At 36.9% G+C, this 22,982-nt stretch overlaps 2 protein-coding genes across 4 annotated transcripts; one reads left to right on the top strand and one right to left on the bottom strand.

Moving 5' to 3' along the window:
• The first annotated feature begins 8,526 nt into the window (after positions 1 to 8,526).
• eif2b4 (eukaryotic translation initiation factor 2B, subunit 4 delta) lies at positions 8,527 to 19,998 on the top strand. 2 transcript variants are annotated; one of them, XM_016277378.1, is made up of 14 exons: positions 8,527 to 8,689; positions 9,562 to 9,647; positions 10,152 to 10,189; positions 10,475 to 10,646; positions 11,441 to 11,638; positions 13,909 to 13,991; positions 14,602 to 14,693; positions 15,514 to 15,628; positions 15,710 to 15,786; positions 15,907 to 16,009; positions 16,605 to 16,732; positions 16,822 to 16,999; positions 18,096 to 18,276; positions 18,546 to 19,998. In XM_016277378.1, the coding sequence occupies exons 2-14, from the start codon at positions 9,599 to 9,601 to the stop codon at positions 18,743 to 18,745; spliced, it is 1,614 nt and encodes a 537-aa protein (XP_016132864.1). In that variant the 5' UTR covers positions 8,527 to 8,689; positions 9,562 to 9,598; the 3' UTR covers positions 18,746 to 19,998. The 2 variants fall into 2 exon arrangements, with proteins under 2 accessions (XP_016132864.1, XP_016132862.1); XM_016277376.1 differs by lacking the exon at positions 8,527 to 8,689 and adding an exon at positions 8,988 to 9,325.
• A 69-nt stretch (positions 19,999 to 20,067) lies between these two features.
• Positions 20,068 to 21,812, bottom strand: atraid (all-trans retinoic acid-induced differentiation factor). 2 transcript variants are annotated; one of them, XM_016277382.1, is made up of 7 exons: positions 21,668 to 21,812; positions 21,382 to 21,509; positions 21,227 to 21,295; positions 21,064 to 21,135; positions 20,522 to 20,643; positions 20,337 to 20,437; positions 20,068 to 20,254 (listed from the first exon to the last, which is right to left on the bottom strand). In XM_016277382.1, the coding sequence occupies exons 1-7, from the start codon at positions 21,797 to 21,799 to the stop codon at positions 20,150 to 20,152; spliced, it is 729 nt and encodes a 242-aa protein (XP_016132868.1). In that variant the 5' UTR covers positions 21,800 to 21,812; the 3' UTR covers positions 20,068 to 20,149. The 2 variants fall into 2 exon arrangements, with proteins under 2 accessions (XP_016132868.1, XP_016132869.1); XM_016277383.1 differs by having other exon boundaries at positions 20,135 to 20,238.
• Positions 21,813 to 22,982: the final 1,170 nt, after the last annotated feature.

Below are 22,982 nucleotides of genomic sequence, written 5' to 3'. Positions count from 1 at the left end.
TTGGCTCCTAGCTCCCTCGTCTCCACCGTGGCTCGTCATCCCACTGGCTCCACCAGGCTCCCTCGTCCCTCCGGCTCCGCCTTGGTCAGTCGTCGATGGACCATGGACTTTTTTGGACTCTTTTTGTTTTCAGCCTCTCTCCTGCTCCACACCCCCCTCCAGAACCCCCACCCTCCCTCCTCAGTTGGACTCTATATGGCGCGAGGTTGCGCCTTCCCTGAGGGGGGCGATCTGTTACATGTCTGTGGTTTTCTGTCTCTATGTTTCCCCTGTGACCTATTAGTCATTCTGTTCATGGTGTCTTGTTAATTATCCCATTAGTTCCCTTTGTTTGGTTCATATTTATAAGCCCTCAGTTCTAACTTATTAATCTTCACTCTCTTGGACAAGCGTTTCATCAGAAGTAACTGTATTGTCATCTACCAACGAATTACTATCTTCTGTTGCCTGACTTGAATATGTCTGCAATACATTAGGTGTAAAATCGTCAAGGCAGTGACAATTGTGCTTTCTACTTCGATGTGAAGAGAAAGTTGAATATATATTACTGCTGAAGTCGCAGTAATTAAAAACACAATGAACAGTTTCGTGATTTTTCAGATGAACTCCAAGGTGTTCAAAATATTGCCTCTCTGAGTTAAAATTACACAAATTACATACCAGACATGTAAATGAAACAACTTGCCCTAACTGTTCAGTTTGAGTATGCTCTCTTGATAAATGTGTGCAAAGTGCACCCCAACTTTTAAATGAACAAGGACAATCTGAGTACAAGCAGTGTACCGACCGACCTTGTCCAGTCTGTAGATGTTTCAATCTATAATGTTTTAAGAACTGTAAGCGTTTTGAAGTTCTAAAGCTGCAATATTTGCATGACCAACTCATAACATAGAAAGCCTACTGTTTCTCCTTGATGACACCAGGGTTGGAAAACATCAATCTATCCTTCTCCCTAGACAAATTTCCACTGTCTTGACTTGTCCTAAGAGTAAGGTCACCCTGTAAATGAACAGACACATCAATCCCATCAATTTATTATACTACATCAATGATGTAAAACACTTAACCACTATTTAATATTTTGCAGTGAAGAATAGACAAAAATATCAACAGCAACTTTAAGCATGCAAATACATGCATAGATTTATTCTTGCCTGAATGTGATAATTGAACCAAAAACTTACATGTGCTCTGTATCCAAACCCTGACATGATACCATTTATTTCCTGTTGATAGAAACATGTGTTAACAAGACTTGGCTTTTGACAAGCAAATTGCAGATTGTTTAACAATAGAAAAATATTACCAGATATTGACAGGACTCACATGAGAGACTTTTCACTTAAATGTTCAATTAAGTTCGATCAAACATTTTCTTTAATCAAAGTTCTCACTTTACTTTCCTTAATTTTGCATCAAATGCATACCCTTCTCTAACGAATCAGCTCATGATTAATATGAATAACTAACCATAACTAGTTATAATTAACTATTCATATTTTAGATCCGCTGTAGATATTTAGCTGACCTCTCAGGGTCAACTGTCTTGTCAATTCTAAGAATGTTAATTTCGTGGTTAAGGGAAATAACTTTCTTACTGTACAATTCTACAAAGCTTGTAGCGTAAATCTGCATGATTAGTGACTCCGGTTATGAGCAAACAATGAACACGTCAAGTGTGATACAAGTAAGGTTTTATTAACTACATAAACACTTAAACTAGTCTAACATAAAAGGAAGCATTCTAATGTATTCAACCCTGGCAACAAGTGCATTAGGGTTAGCTTAGCATAGTGTCAAAACAACAATTTACAAGATTAGTACCATTGCGCCATTCTCAAAAATTATTGCTCTATACCCACTCTAAAATGTAAGTCAAGCGTAATAACTTCTTTAATCCGGTATGGCCTATCTAAGAATGACGCAGAAAATATTTTATATTCTAAACTGTTAAAGGCTATGCATATTAAGATTGCATTATAAGCATAATTGTTTCTAATGGAAATATCCGAGATGGCGTGGGGAATCTGTATAGATTTGATAGAAGGAATTTTCTGGAACATCTTAAAGGGGTCATATGATGCTTTTTTAAAGATCATTATTTTGTGTGTTTGGTGTAACAGAATATGTTGACATGCTTTAATGTTCAAAAAACACATTATTTTTCAAATACTGTACATTATTGTAGGTCCTCTATGCCCCGCCTCTCTCAAACGCTTCATTTTCTACAAAGTCCCTCCTTCCGACAAGCGCAGTCTGCTCTGATTGGCCAGTTGACCCAGTGCATTGTGATTGGCCAAACACCGCAAGCACTCATTGGAAATGTAACGCCCCTTACCATAATCGCCAGCTTCATCTTTGTACAACTTTTTACTTGTGAACTTTCTGCGGAAGGGCGCCCTCTGGCTATGAGTATGAAGAAGCATATATTACGATAGTTTTTATTATTTTCATTATTTCATGACATAGTTTGAAGAGCAATAACTAGGTGTCACACATACATGTACACACGCAAAGCTGTGTTGCCCCGGTTATACTGAATTAAATCATTCATTACACAAACCCTTTTGTTCATGGCACGTGTAGCTCTGTGCAGGCCTAGCTGCTCAACTGAGTGTGTAAGATTTAGTGCGATTGCAAGTTCCTGGGCAATATTCTGTATAAAAATGTCTAACTTTTTTTCCATAGTCAACAATACTTTAGCAGTAAAGCGGTTAATGTTAATTATGTTCAATTTAAGTAATGTTAGGTAGCTAGCAGTTACAACGGCAACGAATCTAATAATAGTCTAATAATTTCCGATTAGTTTCAAGTATTAACATGAAAAACAGTGCTTTGTGGAACTATAAACTATTAAAAAACTTTATCGCTGAAATTTCTGCCAGGCTATGCGATTAGGATGACTGTTTTTCAAAACGCGGCTGGCTTGATCGCAGCGATGGTCGAGTCAGGTAAACGAGAATCATACAATGCACAATAACACGGACCAATATTTTATCACATCTAAAACAGAAAGATAAACTTACCTTGAACATGACAAATTCCAGCCACGCAGTACCTCTGTAATGATCCGTAATGAAACCGACTGTAATGAACCGACTCTGATCCACTGCGCGGGTAAAGTGTCTCCAAACACGCATGCGCGGTTTCAAACGAGCTAAAGTTTTCGATTAAAATGTACTTAATAGTATTAGGTTTATGTGCAATGACTATAAAAACTTTAAATATTACAAGTAAACACATAATAATATGTAACTCTTTCCATTCAGTTCAGTTATTCCATGAATTAATAGTGTATGTATTTAAAATTTTACTTAGGAAATTCTAGTTCTCATTTAAATGTAATAATACAATGTAAAAAGTATGAAGGTTAATTTAATATATTTTACTACACCAAAAAGTCATTTTTTTCAGTGTAGTCTTTGTCCGTTCCCGTCAATGTTAAGTTGGTTTCCGTACCTGTTCTCATGGATTTGTCTTATTAAAAGACTTTTCGTTGATCTCCTTCATGCTTGTGCTGTTTGTATCACCAACCCGTGACAAATAACACTGATTTATGTTTTTGTTTCAGGTCGTGGAGTAAGACATGAAGAGCAGCAAAAAACACTCTGTTGGTTTCTGTCTTCAGTCAGCTTTGCGTCTGGCAGACTGACATAAGTGGCCTTTCCATCCCTCCACTTAGGCCTTGGTGTCTTGTATCCTGGAAGTGCCTGGCACATTGAAGCGGCATTATTTATATTAATAATTTGTTTTAGATATTTGTATCAAGTATTAAGTTATTTGTGCTTGTATTAAAATATTTATAGGAACATGTAATTTTTGTAAGTATAATAATAGTATAAGTATAATACAGATAAATAATATCAGATAAATAATAAAACAGTATAATAATAATTTTTTTTTCAAGAAAATGTATTAAGATTATTAAGTTTAAATGTAAATTTTTTTAAGACTTAAGTATGAAGATATTTGTATTAAGATATTTATGCACTATGTGTTATATTACCAGAGAGTGACTGTAAATTTGACATCTTTTTTCCTCAAAATAAATTTGTGTATTTTTCTTTTTCCTATTTTGGAAAGCTGTGGAAACTATTTTTAAAAAATCAACAAATAGTTGTAGTTTCCCATTCACCACTATACACTCATCCATGACACAAAAGTGTATAGTGTACACAAATATTAAGAAATGTCAAAATGACGTAAAAAACAAAAACACAGCCTATGTTTGACAGATTTATTAGTATTATTATTTTGAGTTAACTGTACTAAGTATTAATATATAAAGCACATTTAGCCTAATGTGTATAAGTTCAACTGACAACATATACATTATGCATAGTCGACTGATCATAGCTATTAATTTCTGTACTCAATCAAATTAATATAATTTTATATAAAGAAACAACTTTATGATGACAAGATCTGAGTTTACCCACACTAGAAAGAGATACAATCGTTGAAAAGTCTATAATGTTACTGGAGAAATGTCTGCTGTGCCTCTCGTTCATTCAGATTCGCGTACCAAACTGTTGTGTAAAATACTTTATTACACAGCTCACTGGAATACTACATTTTTATTAGTCAATATCAGCATTCAGCAGTCAAATATTTACGAATAAATTGTATTTATGAATATATTTGGAAATGCGGAAGTGTAGGCCTACAGCCCCCTGCAAACAAGCCTGCACTGGCCTTTTACGGGCCCACTTAGGGCTAGCCTAAGGGCCCCCAGCGGGCTGCCAGCGCAGGGCCCCTGAGAATTTGCTCATTGGCAAAACGTTGGCACCTTAGCGCAGGCCCTACATGGGCAGTTCTCACTTAGCTCCCAGGAAGCCCTCACTAGGCCCACACAGGGCCCGCACTATTAATCTACAATACATCTGTTTCACTTTAATACTTTGGGAAAAACAGTTATTATACATCTGAAATGGATGCAGTCACCACATAACTAATGTATGTATTTTCAAAAATGTACAGTAGTCAAAGGGATTTCAAATCAATTTATTAAATACAAAATAGAAAACATTCAATTCAGGTTAATACAGCTATATATAGCCAGAAATCTAAATACACAAATGTACACACAAAACAAGAAAGAAAGCAAACAAAGCAATGTAAGATTGTAGGATTTCGTCATGTGAAAGTTGATGTGTGTGAAAGTCTAATCTGTAGTGCATCAATGTCCAAACACTGTCCATAGCTGAAGTTGGCTGATAGAAAATGAATAATCCAACCTCTTGTACTGAAAACACGCCACAGCTCTCAAACACCAGAATCTTCCTAACCAGGAACAGTCAAAAATAGTCCAGACTATGGTCCCATGTCGAAAATTCAAACTGGACCACGATGTGGCCTAAAGAGTCCTTCTAAAATGCATACAAATACACTGTCTTAAACTCTTAGCATCAATCCAAACGTATGCCATACATACATGTAACATATCTGCAAAAACATCAGCAATGTACACTTTTAAATAGAAAAAAAAACAACTCCTTACTTTAGACTGGGCTTGAAATGACACATTTCCCAACCAGGACACAGCACAATGTGCTCAGCAGGTGAGCCATGCTGGCTACTGCAGGCCCCTAAAATGAATAATCCAACCTCTTGTACTGAAAACACGCCACAGCTCTCAAACACCAGAATCTTCCTAACCAGGAACAGTCAAAAATAGTCCAGACTATGGTCCCATGTCGAAAATTCAAACTGGACCACGATGTGGCCTAAAGAGTCCTTCTAAAATGCATACAAATACACTGTCTTAAACTCTTAGCATCAATCCAAACGTATGCCATACATACATGTAACATATCTGCAAAAACATCAGCAATGTACACTTTTAAATAGAAAAAAAAACAACTCCTTACTTTAGACTGGGCTTGAAATGACACATTTCCCAACCAGGACACAGCACAATGTGCTCAGCAGGTGAGCCATGCTGGCTACTGCTGCTTGATGTTATTGCTAACTCCCTCTACCCACATGGCTTTACTTAAAGGCACAATATGTAAGATTTTTTTATTAAAATATCCAAAAACCACTAGAACAGTGTTATACATTTTGCTGACTTGTGTACTTAAATTATCCCAAATGTTTCGAAGAATGTTTAAATCCAGAGAAATAAGCAATTTTAACTAGTGACACGGAGTGTGTCCATAGTGTCATTGTGTCGCCTGCCAATGAGGTCATAACCCCTCGAAACACCAAAGACGCTTTAATATGTTATGTGTTTTAATAGACCGGTGATGACCGCACAGAGTAGCATACTAACAGAACTTTCAAATGTAGCTAGTATGATAAAACAGCGCTGCTTTACCCCACATACGCACGACCGGAAGGAGCGGAAGCGGTCGACTGTGGCATAATAAAAGCTCCGCTGCTTTCGAGCCGTGTGTCACACTCGTTCAGCGGCCTCGTTTCGCTTCGACGGCTTTCAGCCTCACCCTGCTTCATACTACGACGTTAATAAATCATTAGCTCATCCATGAACATGATTTCTGCCCGAGTCCCGTGGGATTGCATCGGCTGTGGGGATGAAGACCACAACTCCCATGATTCCACACTCAGGCACTGCCTCATCAAACTGTGCCTTTGCCTCTTTGTTTATTTTGAATACGCGCCCTCTAGCGGCGAAAATGGCATATTGTGCTTTTAAGGCAGGGGTGGGCAACCCGCGGCTCTTTCATCCCTCTGCGGTGGCTCCCTGTCGCATGGGTGTACAATACGCGGGGGAGGTGTCCAGACTTTTAATAAATCCTAAACTCTTTCCCATGCACTTTTTCTCGGGCAAGTGTGTTCACGTAGAGGTTTTCAAATGCCAATGTGAATAAATCTAGATTTAAATTAAAAGAGACAATATAGTCACGTCGTTTTGGATACGTTATTCTTATCCAAAACGATGTGAACATCACGGAGAGCTGAACACTCTCATGCGCTGCATTCATACTCGAAGCCGGAGGGTGCTCTCGTACAGAAAGTCCAAAACGGACTCATATGATAGAAGTAACTTTTGACGCCAGGAAATCCCTATGGACAAAGGCATCCCGCTATGGCTGTAGCTAAGCTGAATAACAAGCATAAACCTGCTGACTGACCTGACTGAGGACGATGGCGAATGGTTTGCAGATCCTGAGGACCACTGACAAACAGCTCAACATCGTGATGTCTATCAGCCATCGGCGATGAACAATAGCATCGTCTATCGGCCCAACCCTATTTTTCAAGTCTTTTATATGAATGATACAGTGATACATTGACATAGCATTAATTAGAGCACAGAAGCTATAAAATATATTTTCTGCCTTATTCTGTGATAAAAATGGGAAAAAGTGTTTGTAGTATATAAACTATTATACTGATTATACAATCATAACCATAAATTTGTAATTATTCAAATATATATCAAAAATCTTATAGAAGACAAATGATTGGTTATTGTCCAGCAGTGTATTTTATATTTTAGCCAATTAAAAGAAAGAGATAAGAAAGTTTTTTTTTGTCAATTAGACATACATAAATAAATATTATTAGGCCTATTATTATTATTACTACATTTGACATTTCTGTCCCCCTCACTTCTGAAGTGATTGCTACTCCCCATGCCCTGTAACATAACTGAATATAACACTTTAGCTATAAACCGTGTTATCTTTATTTGAGGATCACATATGTTGTTTTAAGGAAACCTAAAATGGTAGAAGAAAACTGCCCACAACATTCTTATTAACAGGCTCATGTCTGTTACACCTCAAATATGACTCTATCCACTTTCCTGCAGAGTTTAGCTCCAACTTTGATCAAACTCACCAAACTGTGATTTTCTAATGAAGACATTGATTAGCATGCGCAGGAGTGTTTGATTAAGGTTAGAACTAAACTCTGCAGGAAAAGTGGATCTCGTGAGCCAGATTTGAGGATCCCTGGCCTATATTAAACAACGGGTTCTGAAAAGGTCTCTTTTGGTTTGAGCCATTCCAGTTCAATTGAATGGCTAAAGAATGGCCAGTCAATGTTGTTTGTATTAGTTGCATTACAGGGCTGCCTACACAAAACGTGCATGGGCCCAAAGGATACAAAAGTTGATCTGGGCCAGAACGGGCTGGCCTACACTGGGCCATCATGGGATTAATGTGGACAGTCCACCAGTGTGGCCTGCTCACAAAGAGCCCGCGGTGAGCCCAAAGCTGTGGGTCTCACCTGGGCAAGCTCGCACTGGGCCTGTTTAGGTTTGGTGTGGGCTGGCCCTAGCCCACTGTGCCTGGAAAAAGCCAGCATGAACATGTTTGCAGGGGCCTCTGTAGGCAAGCAAGCTGTATTTCAGCAGAATATACCTATTGAAGCATAAAATATTACATTAGTATACAAATAAAATGGAGTCTAACCGTAATTTCCAAACATTTGTGTGTGTTACAGCATGTTGCTTTTTAGCATTATATTAACATTTCTTTGACCAGCAGAGGGCTCTGGAGTGCTTCGAAACGAAGATGTATCGTCTTCAATTAGTACTAAATGCGTCACTCTACATTTGTTAGAGTGAAAGGCAACTGTTTGTGTGATAAGGTGACACATCCGAGTGTAGTCGCTCCCAAATCATTTTCAGACTCGGTTTGCCAGCGGAAAGTTGCTAGGAAATGAAATATAACGGACCCGGATAGGCGACAGGTTGACAGTATCAACTATGCTACAGGTAAAATGTGCAGAAGTGAAAAAGTGGCAACATATACGGTAACAGAGAACCTAGCAAACATATTTCGCAGTTGGTTAAGCCGGTGATCGTCACGGTTAGTCGTTTTATACATTGAAATGGTGTTGTTAGTGACTGTTTTTCATTAAATAAGCACGCTTATTTCAAATCATTCCTTAAGTTCTGATCACATATCTAGAAGTTATCGATAACTTAAATACTTAAAAGTAATTTAATAAAACATCCTTAATTGTATACTTTAATAATAAGTCGCAAACAACAACATTTGAACGGTGCCGTCGACATCCCCCTGTACTCTGATTGGTCAAATGTCACGAATGTTAAGAAAATGTTAAGAATCTCGCTTTTCGATTGGCTGGAAATGTTATAGCGCTTCGACGCGATTGGCCCAAATGTCATAGCGCTTCGACGCGATTGGCTGTGCAGTTCGACATTGCTCGACATTTCTGAAATATTGTCGGACTATCCTTCGTCAGCTGGCGCTCAGGTCGCAGTCTCCCCTGGAGGCGTGGGTTCGAATCCCACTTCTGACAATATTTTTATCTTTTTTTTTCCTTCAACACGACGAGAACGTGTTGCGGTTGAAAGCGACTGTTTTCCGTCTATTTCATAAAAGAGGTGACCGGAAGTTTTTCATCTTGGGTGTTTGGGTACGGTGTGACATGCTAAACTTCCATCTAAAACTATGTTAACAAGTACTGTACTCGTTATTTTACTGTTATGCCTGCAGCTTATACTATTTTTAATTGCACAAATGATACGTTCATGAATGATATACACAAAAACGGAAGAAAAGTCAACTCACTCCTTTCGATCGCTAGAGGGCGGCGTAATTCATCCCGACTGCTTTACAGATCAGTTTACCAGCGCGAAGTCACGAAGAAATGAAACATGGCGGACTCGGATGGGAGACAGGTTGACAGCATCAACAATGCTACAGGTAAAATATAAAGACTCAAATACTTTTTTTAAACGTGTGCTGTTACCGAATTAAACACGTAAGTAAGCCGTCGTTTATAGTCATTAACGGAGAGCTCGTGTTGCCGCTGGTTACGCCGCTGATCGTCAGTCTGCCATGACACAGCTGACTTCACATGCATAGTGGAAATTACATCATGCTGTTTTTGTCATTTGGAACACATTGGAATCAAACTACATCGACACGGTTGCGATGCTCCCTGATGTTTGCATATGTAACTGGATTTTTTGCAAGACGAACTGAATCTCTCTGCAGCGTTCTTTAGTTTGGTAAAGATCGAGTGAGGCAGCATGATGAAATAACACTGCAAAGTCAGTGTCAAGAGGATTTTTGTCATCATAGACATTATTAATTCAAACTTCTGACTTCTCAGTAAACGAGTATCTTCTATTACTAGTGTTTATGCAAATAAAGAACAGTTTTAACTGTGGATGCATTTTAAAAATATGTTTACCTGTGTCACAGATGAAGATGTAAAGTTGCAAGAAATTGTACTGGCAAAGGTAGGTCAAGTCTTTATTTTATGTTTATATAATTTCACAATATTTATCGTTTAATTAATCGTATTTCAATTGACAAAATGTCACAAGCACAATGGCTGGGTCTCAAAACCTGGAGAGCTGCCTATCTGGACAGCATTTTGGGCATCATAGCCACATTCTCAGCAGACATGGAAGGTCTAGTTGCCCAAAATGCAGGCTAGGTTTTAAGGGACAGTCTGTTCATTTACAGTGACACCGGACTATTTAAAATCATGCAAACTGTGATTCCCATCTTTTTATCTATAGAATGAAGGGAAGGAATTGACCAAAGAAGAAAAGCAGCGTCTTAGGAAAGAGAAGAAGCAGCATAAAAAGAGTAAAAAAGATGACAAGGGTCCTCCAGAGAAGGAAAAGGTGAAAGAGAAAGCATCAGTACCAGTTCCGTCAAAACCTGCCACACAGAGCCCAGCACATAAAGGTACTTCAGCCTGCTTTGCTGCTGTTTCAAATGTAATTTTCCTGCATCTAAAGTTTATTAAAACTAATTTAATTTTGATTCCAAAATTAAACTAAAAAGATTATTTATTTTTGAGGCTGTAATTTATTTTCTGATTTAGACTGGATTCATATTATTAATAGTTTCAGAATTGTCTATTGTTTTTCTTAGGATAGATTAGAAAGATGTTAACAACAACAACAAATGTATTTTTTTACTACTGGATATAATAATCTGTATGATTACTGTTTAATAAGCTTTTAGGGTGTGTTTACACTTGTAGTTTTATTCTCTTTATTGTCTATTTAGTTCTGGTTCACTTAGAACTCACTGAACTTAAAAATACAAAACAAAAGACATAAGGATACAGTCACAACCTGATTGGACAGCTTTTATGAGGTATATTTTGAGAGCTGACCAAACATCCAAATCAATCCTGTTTGCTGGGCTAACAGCTAACTAGTGCTTATGAAATGTGAAATTGAGTCAAAAAAGCAGCTGGAATACCTCCGTATACACAAATGAAGCTCTGACCCCCTATGACGAGGTATCAATTGTTTGTTGAACCACACCAGAGTTAGTTTGGAAGCTGACGGTTTGCTTGTTTGGTGTGCATCAAAGTTCAAATGGCAGTGTCCACGCTTACTCAAATGAATCTCACTAACAGAGCAGAGTTCATTTAAATCTAATCAAACCTGCCAAGTGTAAACACAAGCGTAACTCTAATGTCTGTTTTTTTGAGTGCTTTTTATTGTTTGACACTTTTATCTCATTAGCGGCTCCTGTACCTGTAAATGCATCTGCTTCTGAATCTCCTGCGGCTGCAGAGAAGCCTGCCAAGAGCAAAGCGGAACTGCGAGCAGAGCGTCGGGCACGGCAAGACTCAGATCGAGCATCAAAACAGGGCAAGAAAGAAGTGGGGCAGCAATCTGCCTCCAGCAAGCCTAAAGCTACCCCTAATGAGCTTCAGCCAGGTAATTCACTGCTTCTAAAAAGTTATTCCAGGGTGGGAAGTTTGGGCATTTACAGAGTGGCCCAAATATAATCAGCCATTCCAGTATTTATTAATTTTTTTTTGCAGCCATTTCCCCCCCCCCCCTCCATTTCAAATATAAAAAAATAATAATAGGGAAGCACCGAATGTCCAGCAACAGAAATTATTCGTCCGAAAATAGCAAAAAAAGCTTTATCGGTGTTCGGTCCAAATAAGCGAAAAGACTGAATAAATTGTACAATGACAAACGATGACGTGACGCAATCAAATAGAGGTGCGCACTAATGCAGCAAACATGACGGCAGTGTGGCAGCATTTAAAAATGTCAGAGAAAGACGCAAAAAAAATCATTACAAGCACCGACAGCAAGAGACTGTTTAGTACTGCATGGCATGTGTCCGATGAGAAGAGCAAAGGGTGTTTGTTGCTGGTTACTGTATGATGATTCAAATCGCGAAATGGCCTTAAACAATTAGTTCATAAACTGCCGAATGTTATGTTTTCTAATACACACACAAATTTCATGTATTCTGACAGCGCTGCATGAGCTTGTGGTGCTATCTGCTTGTTAGCCCCGGTTCAAAGTCCATAGAGCGTGGAAAATCTGTGCTGAAACAGTGTTACTCTTCAGTTGCTCAGTAACATTTTTATAAGGTTTTTTTTTATTACTCCTTTAACATTCATAAATGTTAGTATTGTAATTTTACTGTTGTAAAATAAAAAAGTGAGACAATAATAATGATAATAATAATTACAACAGCTCTATTAATACATTTATTATAACATTTACACATAGGGCCAGTTTTACTAAACAGGGCAAATTAACTAGTGCGAGGGCGTGGAAATTTCTGTGGGGTATTTACTAACAATGTACAAATTAAAGTACACAGACGCAGCATCTCATGTACATATCGACCAATGCAATATATCAAGCGCGGCGCAAATTAACATAGTTGCAAATAAAGACATAAAGATGCCTCAGTATGTTTAAAAGAACCGAAGGCCAAAAAAAATAGGGTTGCAAGAAGTTTTGATAGACCTGGTATTGCATGACTTCTAGTTGAGGGTTCCAAGTCATCTTTTATTTCTTGAAGCAAATTAAAAATAACATGGCTTGGCAAACGATATGTTCGGATAATGTGTTCTTCTGGCATTCCAAATAAATTAATACATGTGGAAAAAATCCTCTCCCTTCTACCACGCGCTCTCTGTTCTCTGTGGTGCCTCCTCCAGCAACAATAATTGCAGCCATTTCAAGCGCAAAATAGTTTAAGACATGCTTCTTTTGGGTGTTAAATAATGGCGCAAATGGCAGTAATTTGACGAGCGCAAACGTTATTAAATCTCGTTGCGTGATTCATTTCAATACTCTCCTCCCATAAATTTTGCGTCTGAAAGGGAAACTCCTACAAATGCATATTAAATAAGTTCAGCCACAAAAATAACTGTCGACTCCTTTTCAGCGCTAATTCTTCACTGCGTGTAAAACTGGTCCATAGTGTTCAAATTGGGATCTGTAATATATTCTAATGTTTTAAAAGGATTATTTTCTGCTCAGCAAGACTGCATTTATTTATAGTAAAAAAAATACATGCCTGATTCAAGAAGGGGGCCTCAAAAATGGACAAAAATATTACTTTACTAACTTAATAATTTTAAGTTAAATTGTTGTTCTGTAATTGAAGCAAGACAAAACAATAAAAAGCACATTTTGGCTATTTAATTTATGCAATGGTGGAAAAAAAATTGGCAAAATACATTGGGAAAAAACATGAACAAACCATTTTAGGTATTCGGCCTTCGGCCCAGTGTTTCATTTTGTTCATTTTCATTTCGTTGCATCCCTAAAAAAAACATTCTGAAGTTTGAGGTCGATACGATTAAATGTTTTTGAAAGAAGTTTCTTAAATGCTCACCCTTTTGTTTGAGTTTAAAAAGAGGTAATATTAATATTGTAAAATATTATTGCAAATTGAAATAACTGTTTTCTCTTTGAATATATTTTAAAATGTTATTAATTACTGTGATATCAAAGCTGAATTTTCAGCAGCCATTACTCCAGTCTTCAGTGTCACATTAAAAACAAATGTGTATATATGTATTTAAAAATAAATGTATTTATTTTGAATTTAAAAATACACACATACAAACACACATTTGCCAACACACATATTTACAGATGTTTTATGATTTGGATAAGCAAAATTACCCGGCCTTATTTTTATTTCCTTTCTCTTTTTTGTCTGTTAGTAGTGAAAAGGTTGCCAGAGCATGTTCAGGTGGACGACCCTGCTGCATTGAAGAAGTTGGCCAAAAAGCTTGAGAGGCAGCAGGTGAGACAAATCCACAGCCATGATTTGCCTGTTGTCTGATTATCGCCCATTGACAGATGATGGATTCTTCCAGGTGTTTTCCGAGATCCATTTTGCACCGCTTTTTAACCCAGGTCCTTCCCATGTCTTCCAGAAGTCAGGGCAGGGATGCGGTTTAAATATAACTGGAGTTAAGGTCTGGCTCCACACTTTTGTGTGCAGTGTATTGTTGAATTCTTTCTCTGTGTAACGTGTTTTTATTCTTGGTGAAAGTTATTGACACTTCTTGGCTTTAATGTCGGCTGGAGGTGATTTCATTGTGATTATTATCATTACATTGTGTTGATGTGATGAGCTAGATGTCCTATGTGGGTGAACTTTTGAGTGTGATTTTAGTTTACTTTTTTTATGTTATTAGGTGTAGCTCTATAACACTAGTATAAAGCTTTCAAAGTCTACTGTGGAGCCCTTCTTCATTTGTGCACATTTGTGTCGTGTATGTCTTCATGCACAGTGTTCTGTTGCAGCCTCAGCTCTTGACCTGAGGAGGGAGGATGTGACCTCCAGAGCGTTTGACCTTGAGTGAACAAAATACTCACATCCAATGCTGTTGTTCTTTCTGCTCTATAAGGTTCCTTTGAGGTCAGATTATGGATACAAGGTCAGCCTGTTCTCACATCTCCACCAATACAGCCGGAAAAACCCTCCCACCCAGCAAATCAGGTATTGTAAACAATGTGTCTTGACGGGGTTATATAAGTGGAAATCTGGTAAGATTTTTTTGTCTCTTATGCCCATCCAGGCTGCATTTATTTGATCATAAATACAGTAAAGACAGTAATATTGTGAAATATTATTACAATTTAAAATAACTGCTTTTGAATATATTTTCAAATGTAATTCCTGTGATATCAAACTGAATTTTCAGCAGTCATATCGCCAGTCTTCGCTGTCACATAATCCTTCATAAATCATTATGATATGCTGGTTTAGTGCTGAACAAACACTTCTTATTAACATCTATATTGAAAACAGTTGTGCTGATGTTTATGGAAATCATTACACATTTTTTCAGGATTCTTTGATGAAGAGAACATTCGAAAGAATTGCATTTATTTGAAATAGGAATCTTTTGTAGCAATATAAAAGTATTTATGGTGACTTTTGATCAGTTTAATGCATCAGTTTCTTAAAAAAAATCTTACTGTGCCCACACTTTTGAACGTGTCGTGTAACTTGAAACATACTGTAACTTAAAGAATTCAAACTTCCTCCTCAGGAAGCCTTTTATTTTTAAAATGATTGAATCTAAGATATTCTAATATTAGGCCATGTAATTCTAGGTCTCAGATAAATGATCATGAAAAATAAAAATAGGCATAATCTTTACCAACATTATAAGTAGACCTCAGTGGAAAAAATAAATACACATTTTTACAGTTAAATTTTAAATTTTTTCGGGAGAGACATATTAGTAATTAAGCTTAAATAACCTAGATGACTCAGTTGGTTGACTTATTATTTGATATGGTTTATTTTGTAGCATCCCTGCCACAGTTATTCACCCATCCATTGTTCGCTTGGGCCTGCAGTACTCTCAGGGCATTATAGCAGGATCCAATGCTCGATCTGTGGCCCTACTACATGCCTTCAAACAGGTAATACATAATAAAACCTATAAAATAGCTGAACCGTTCTTAATTTTGGATTGAAATAGTGTTTCAATAATTTTTTTATAGGTTATTCAAGACTATAGCACACCTCCAAATGAGGAGTTGTCAAGGGACCTTGTGAACAAGCTGTCGCCCTATATCAGGTTCACCTTCTTCCTTGTGAAAATTGATATAGCATGAGCTCAGATGTAGATGTGTTTTATTTGATCTCCGATCTTATGGAGATGTTTAACAAACACTGCAAATTCTCATTACGCCTGCAGTTTTCTCAGCCAGTGTCGACCCCTTTCGGCCAGCATGGGCAATGCCATCAAATACATCAAGAAGGAAATCTCAAATATACCAAGTCAATGCAAAGAAGAGGAGGTAAAAATATTTAAGAGTCACTGAGTCACTAGTTTAGTAGTCTCAGCCTCAGACGTCACGCCCACGGACCGTTGGCTAGACGTCTGATGCATATGGCACACAAAAGTGGAAAAACTTCAGGAGTTTCGAAGTTGTCATCGGATTGGTTGAATTATACAGGATTTCCGGGAGACGTGTATGTCGTGTTCTTTAACGTTCCGCCTGGAAACAAAGCTGCCATGCCGCCAAACCTCCTCACGAAATAAGAAAGCCATCGTGTTTACAACCGTGACGACGAGCGCTTATCAGGATCAACTAAACGCCGGATTCTCAAAAGTATGTGAAAAATGTAAAGTTTGCATCATAGAATCTTTAAAACACGTCCGAGAGTTTTACACACCGGTCTGTTATTGTGGTGACATTTCCACGCCCCGAAACGTGACGATGAACGAAACAAACTGTGATTGGTTGTTTGACATGTCGGTCAAACAGCCTCATAGGCGGGCCTTGGTCAATGTAAGCTGCCATGGCTACGCAAGACTACTAGTTTAGAGACATTAATATACAGTAACAGTATTCTTCCTGTGAATTTCTAAAAGCAATGTTTTCTCAACAGGCCAAAGGGGAACTGCAGGCATGTATTGATAGTTACATAAATGAGAAGATCATTTTGGCTTCTGAAGCCATTTCTAAGTATGCTATTGAGAAGATAAGTAATGGAGATGTCATTCTTGTTTATGGCTGGTAAGATTTTTCAGTTAATTGATGTAATTCTGTAAAAGTCTGGATTCGTTCAGAAGTGTTTCAGAAGTGCCTTTATTGTGTTTTTCCAGCTCTTCACTTGTCAACCACATTCTGTGCAAAGCTTTTGAAAAGCAGAGGAAGTTCAGAGTCATAGTTGTGGACAGTCGGCCCAGACTGGAGGGTAGAGAGACGCTGAGGCGTCTGGTGAAGAAAGGCATCCGATGTACTTACGTTCTCATATCTGCCTTGTCCTACATTCTGCCAGAAGTGAGTCATTCTTTTCAGTAAAGCTTTTTGCCAGCACTTTTTATTTTTAGCTCATTGCGAGGTAAGGTGATTTCATACCAAAATGCATGTACCTTCAAATGATTGATTATGTGAGTGACATTAGCAGTAGCTAAAAATACAGCTTAATTATGGTTTGGTACTTTCGTTCTTTACAATACACAGTAGCAACTGAAGTGGTGCTAATAGAACAAAGATAACTGCTTGGTTTTATCAGTCTCTACCAAATTGAACCACTTTCTTTAAGAACACTAAGAGTTTCTGCACTTTATACACGTACACATTTATTACGGACATTCTTAGATGGCAATTACAGTGTTATTTCAAATGATAATATGGCACTGCAAGGTTCTGAATGTTTAGATTGTTGTGTTAAATTATAGTATGCACTACTGTTCAAAAGGTTGGGGTCACTAAGATTTTTTTTTTATGTTTTTGAAAAAGCCTCTTATCGAACATACAGTAAAACAGCAATAATGTGGAGTAATATTACAATTTAAAATGTCTGTTCTATTTTAATATATTTCATTTATTTATTTCATAATTTATTCCTGTGATGGCAAAGCTGAAATTTCAGAAGTCATTACTCCCAATTTTCAGTGTCACATGATCCTTCATTTTTGTGTTTCAGGATGAATAGTTCAAAAGAACATGTTTTTGAAAAAGCTTCTTATCGAACATACAGTAAAACAGCAATAATGTGGAGTAATATTACAATTTAAAATGTCTGTTCTATTTTAATATATTTCATTTATTTATTTCATAATTTATTCCTGTGATGGCAAAGCTGAAATTTCAGAAGTCATTACTCCCAATTTTCAGTCACATGATCCTTCATTTTTGTGTTTCAGGATGAATAGTTCAAAAGAACAGTATTTTTCAAATAGAAATCTATGATAAATGTCTTTACTGTCACTTTTGATCAATATAATGCTGAATAAAAGTATTAATTTCCTTCCAGAAAAAAAACATTTGAGTGGTAGTGTGATTGCACTAAAGTTAACTGGCCTTTATGTTGCCATTAAAAACATTATCTGAATGCTGAATCAGAACCTGGACTCTGCACTCTTATTTCCAGGTATCCAAGGTATTTCTTGGTGCCCATGCACTCCTTGCTAATGGATATGTGATGTCACGTGTGGGAACTTCCCAAATTGCCCTGGTAGCAAAAGCCTACAATGTACCAGTGCTGGTCTGCTGTGAGACCTACAAGTTCTGTGAACGAGTGCAGACTGACTCTTTTGTATCCAACGAATTAGGTAACTCTGTGATGTTTGGCTTATTTTCTAAGTAACACACACATACATACATATATATTTATATTCACACACACACAAAAAAAAAAAAAAAAACATTTTTTTTTTTTTTTTTTTACAGATGACCCAGATGACCTAATTGTGACCAGAAATGGGAAATTCTGTGATGTTTGGCTTATTTTCTAAGTAACACACACATACATACATATATGTATATTTATATTCACACACACACAAAAAAAAAAAAAAACATTATTTTATTTTTTTTACAGATGACCCAGATGACCTAATTGTGACCAGAAATGGGAAAACTCACCTAGAGAACTGGCAGACTGTTAAATCACTGGGGCTTCTGAACCTGGTGTATGATGTGACGCCACCAGACTTTGTGGACCTTGTGATCACTGACTTGGGCATGATCCCCTGCACCTCTGTGCCTGTGGTACTGCGAGTCAAGAACGTAGATCAGTGAAGAGCAGACAAAACACGGTTCTGCTTCCCTCTTGCATCTGCACATAAGAATCTGTGCACTTCTGGCACCCAATAAACGTATCTATGAAATGGAACAAGCTTTTCAAATAAAGCCACAGTTTATGTCCTCACTAGTGGGATCCATTTAATTTCAAATTGTATAACTGGTCCAATTCCAGTTTCGAAAAAAGTCCACCTAATTAGATTTTCTTTGGAAAATTCTCAAATTAATACTTAGAATTGTTGTACACAAGATCAAGAATGTCAGATAGCTTTGTTATTGTGTCAGATCCACGAAATTTAAGAAAGTGTCTGTAAACCCTGTGTTTTCAATTTTGGCGCATCATGGTGAGTGTATAGACATAAACATCTATCATCCTTTTTTGGATAGTTTCTGTTGCTGAAGTCCTTTCATAGATGTGAAAAGGGAAAAAGAACATGGTGCAAATGTGTGTAAGATCATGCAAAAGCTGAATGTGTTGCATAAGAGGTTTTGTTTGTACTACCAAAACCTTGGAAACGCTACAGAAAAATAAATGGCTGTTGGCTGATTCTTTGTGATATTGTGACAAATCTTTATTTTAGGTACCAGGCTGCCAAGGTACATGCTGAATTCCCTACCACAATACTACATTATTGACAAAAACCCACATAATGTAATTTACGTATGTCAGTATTCTACTAATAGTGTGTCCATCTATATATCTCAGATGGAACAGATTCCCTTTTACACTCTTACGCTGCCAAAAAGAGAAAAGCATAGTTACAGAGGTTGAAGGATCATCAGTTAGGATATAACATGTGACATCTGTAAACAGCAGGATGTGGCAGTAACGATCTACATTTTTCACAAATAACAACAGTCCTACAACACCCATGTCCCAATCTGTAAAATTAATTATTTTTCTACGTCAAAAACACAAATTTTTAAGTAAACATCTTTAAAAATGAAGATAATTTTTGTCTTAAAGCAACACAAAATATTTGTCCTTAATCATTGTTATAATACATGAGTGCTTCACTTTGACATGTTTAGGAGTCTAAAGATCAGTCAGAAATGTGGCTGCCCTCCAAACACAATCGGCGAGGTCCGTCTACGGTCAGTTTTCCCTTTACAGACCAGCCTTATCAAGGCTGTAAAAATGTGACAGTATTCATGAAAGCTTTCAAAAAATGTATAAATAAAAAGATTTAAGGACCTTGAGAGTTAAAGGAAAGTAAAACATTCAGCACAAACTGCAAACTTTTAACATTAAAAAAAAAAAAAAATGTCTTGCAAACCTGCTTTTGGCAAGTATAAAAAAACAAGCAGATGGTTCATACCATCCAGTGTATGAAACTTTTTGGTGTCTCCTGCACCATTTTCAGGCTCCACGTCAGCCCAACAGTCAGTTTTCTTTAAAACTCAAGTGTTCTTGACCTTTCGTCTTTGTGTGAACCAGAGTAAAGATGAAACCACAACTGTAGATCCGGTTAGTATCCCAAGCACCTTAACTATAGGAAACGCACCCTGCAGTTGTTAAAGGATAATGAATGTGTGCGATAAAGGAGTAATGGCCAACCTGTTTGGGATGATTTGACGGAGGTCTCACCTGTCTCATGCACTTGTATCCATGGAAATTTTGCAGACAGCTACACTCAAAGAACCCTGGTCCATATGGGCTGCAGAATGAGTTTTCAGGGCAATCCCAGGCTGAAGAGACAAACCATAATCAAGAAATGCATTCTTTTTTTTTTCATTTTGAAGACTTGAGATCCCAGTTTATTAATTACTTACGCATCTGCGCAGTCTGATTGCAAGTATTTTTCTGTCCTTCGCAGATTTTGGCATTGTTTTTCACTTCAACCTTCTCCCATGATGCATTGCCCCCTGGACACTCCAGTTTAGAGGGTAGTAAACTAAGTAAAGATTTGTCAAGTTAACTCAATGTGTTTAAGCTATTTTCAGTCTTTTAGATCTTTTAAATGCCATGGACCCATGGATGAATATCGTCATCACAATACCCCATTTATACTGTGAAATAAATCATATAAATATACATAAAACATAATTTGAAAAATATTTAGTTTTTATTATAGTTACAGTATTATTCTTTCCACTGCACATACTGTTAGATGTATTATTTATGTAAATATTTGTATTTATTATTTGTATTATTTTATTAATTTTGATTATATATATATATATATATATATATACATCTATTACACTGTTTTTCTCTAAACTTTTTCATGGACGCCCTGACCTCCAGATCCCAGCTGAAAACCCCCTGACTTAAATGTTATAAACATGATATAAAGTGCTCACGCATAACTTACAGTTGGGTAAGATGGCTGAAACCCTGAAATATGAAATCGCTCAGATTGGAGATGGGGTTGTTGGAGAGGTCTCTGTGAAAACATAGAATGACAACAGTTAGATATTCAATTCAGTTCTAAAAGTGACAGATTATCATGATAAAAAACCTGCTCTTGTACATACATTATGAATGTAGTGGATGAATTATACAGGTGCTCTACATGACTCATAGAGCAGTTTGCCAAGTCCAACCTAAAACAGTACAGAACAGTTAGAGTTATACATAGAAAAGAAATGTCATAATTAAAAAATTGTGGAATACTAGAAAGTTTTCCTACCCTATAATGGTGTCTATATTGCTGGTATTATTTCCAAAACAGCAGCGTCCCCTAACATGGCCTTTTGTTAGGCAGAAATCCCAGACAGGACTGTCTTGTCGTACAGTCCCTTCACACATTTGACATACCTAGAGAAAACAAAGGTGAAAGGCGAGCTTTAAAAAACATTGTAAAACAACATTCAATGTTTTACTTTACGACAGTGATGACAAATGGCAACATTGTGACTTATCTACTGTAGCATGTAAGTATTATTTCATTACAGTCATTTTGCAAATCGTCTCACCTGTGCGTCAGTATCCTTGCTGTCGACATATACATTGAATAAAACAATAAAAACAGTACATAAATATATAGTAGATGCTGTAACGCTAGCTGCCATTTTCTCCAAAACAAAGTCATGTGACTCGATGATCATGTGACGTTCAATTCGCGTCAACAAGGCGGCGCAAATATGTTGCATTTCTCACTGTGAAGTTTCGACAGAGACGAAACACTGACAAAACACAGACTGCTTTTTCACAATTCAAGTTATTGAACTGATATAGATCATTGTCGCCATACCATCGCCATTTATATTCAGTCTGGAAATTTAAAATAAGGCACATCCACGAATACGATGACTTTTTTTTACATTATTAGCATATATCCCCTGTTGTTTTATTAATTTACTTAATTAATGTTAAATTAACATATCAAAAATTTAAATTAATTATCAAACATAAAATTAACCTCGCATAACAACAAGTAGTTTGGCTACAAAAATGTATTTATCTCCCCTTAAATGTGGATTTTGGACTGTCCCAGCTCAGAGGTGACACTCAAAAATAAAATAAACACATAAATAAAGTAAAAAAGTAAAAAAAAAGGGAAATTAACTTAATTAAATTGAAAAAAAACCCCATCTCATTCCATGTGCCAATTTTAGACAAATTAGTTTTGAGTGCATTTGTCGAGATAAACCATTCAGCTGTTACCAAAGTTACTGTAATAAATAAATAAATATCTTTCAGATATGGGATTTTTAAGTTTATCCATAACTATAATAGCGACAAAACACTATGGTGCCCTGTTGAGTTAATTTAGGCAACCCTATTGCCCATTTTGGTGCTTTTTAATTAATACATTTGATCACTTTTGTCTAATAATGTTTATTGCTATGAAGTTGCAAAAACGTAGCCTATTAGACATAACAGGACATCAAAAATGTATAGCAAATATTTTTGTAAAAGTTTGACCTCCTTAAGCAAACTTTTGCTAAAAAATTAAGCACCTCCTTTCATTTTGCTGAGAGAGAAAAAAGACAGGGGGCGTTAAATACCTCAAATCACAAAGATGGTTTAACCTGCTCTTTTGAGAAACGATTTAGCTCATATTTAAATACTCTTTGATGCAGCTTAACCGCGTTGCTTGTATCACACAGCCATTTTTGAGCCCATTTAAATTTTAAACATTTACATAAAAATAAGTTTATGTCGTTATGGAGAGATTGTTTACTACAAAGTACTACGCTTGCGACTTGTTCATGCCAAAGGATCTCGAATGAACATTTTTACGCAATACCCCCCCCCCCCCCCCCCCGCCCACCCTCCCCCATCAGA

Source organism: Sinocyclocheilus grahami, unplaced genomic scaffold (assembly GCF_001515645.1).
Source record: "Sinocyclocheilus grahami isolate Dianchi unplaced genomic scaffold, SAMN03320097.WGS_v1.1 scaffold111.1, whole genome shotgun sequence".
NCBI lineage: Eukaryota > Metazoa > Chordata > Actinopteri > Cypriniformes > Cyprinidae > Sinocyclocheilus > Sinocyclocheilus grahami.
The sequence above is the reverse complement of the archived record's forward strand: the minus strand, read 5'-3'. Positions and strand labels throughout refer to the sequence as shown.

Bases quoted from the DNA above. Each gene is read 5' to 3' on its own strand.
- atraid (XM_016277382.1), bottom strand. From the start codon at position 21,799: ATGATCATCGAGTCACATGACTTTGTTTTGGAGAAAATGGCAGCTAGC. The intron at 21,136-21,226 runs GTATGTACAAGA...ATGTTTTCACAG, and splicing joins TCATCCACTACATTCATAAT to AGACCTCTCCAACAACCCCA. The intron at 20,255-20,336 runs GTGAGACCTCCG...TAACAACTGCAG, and splicing joins GATACAAGTGCATGAGACAG to GGTGCGTTTCCTATAGTTAA.
- eif2b4 (XM_016277378.1), top strand. From the start codon at position 9,599: ATGGCGGACTCGGATGGGAGACAGGTTGACAGCATCAACAATGCTACA. The intron at 11,639-13,908 runs GTAATTCACTGC...TTTGTCTGTTAG, and splicing joins CCCTAATGAGCTTCAGCCAG to TAGTGAAAAGGTTGCCAGAG. The intron at 15,629-15,709 runs GTAATACATAAT...ATTTTTTTATAG, and splicing joins TACTACATGCCTTCAAACAG to GTTATTCAAGACTATAGCAC.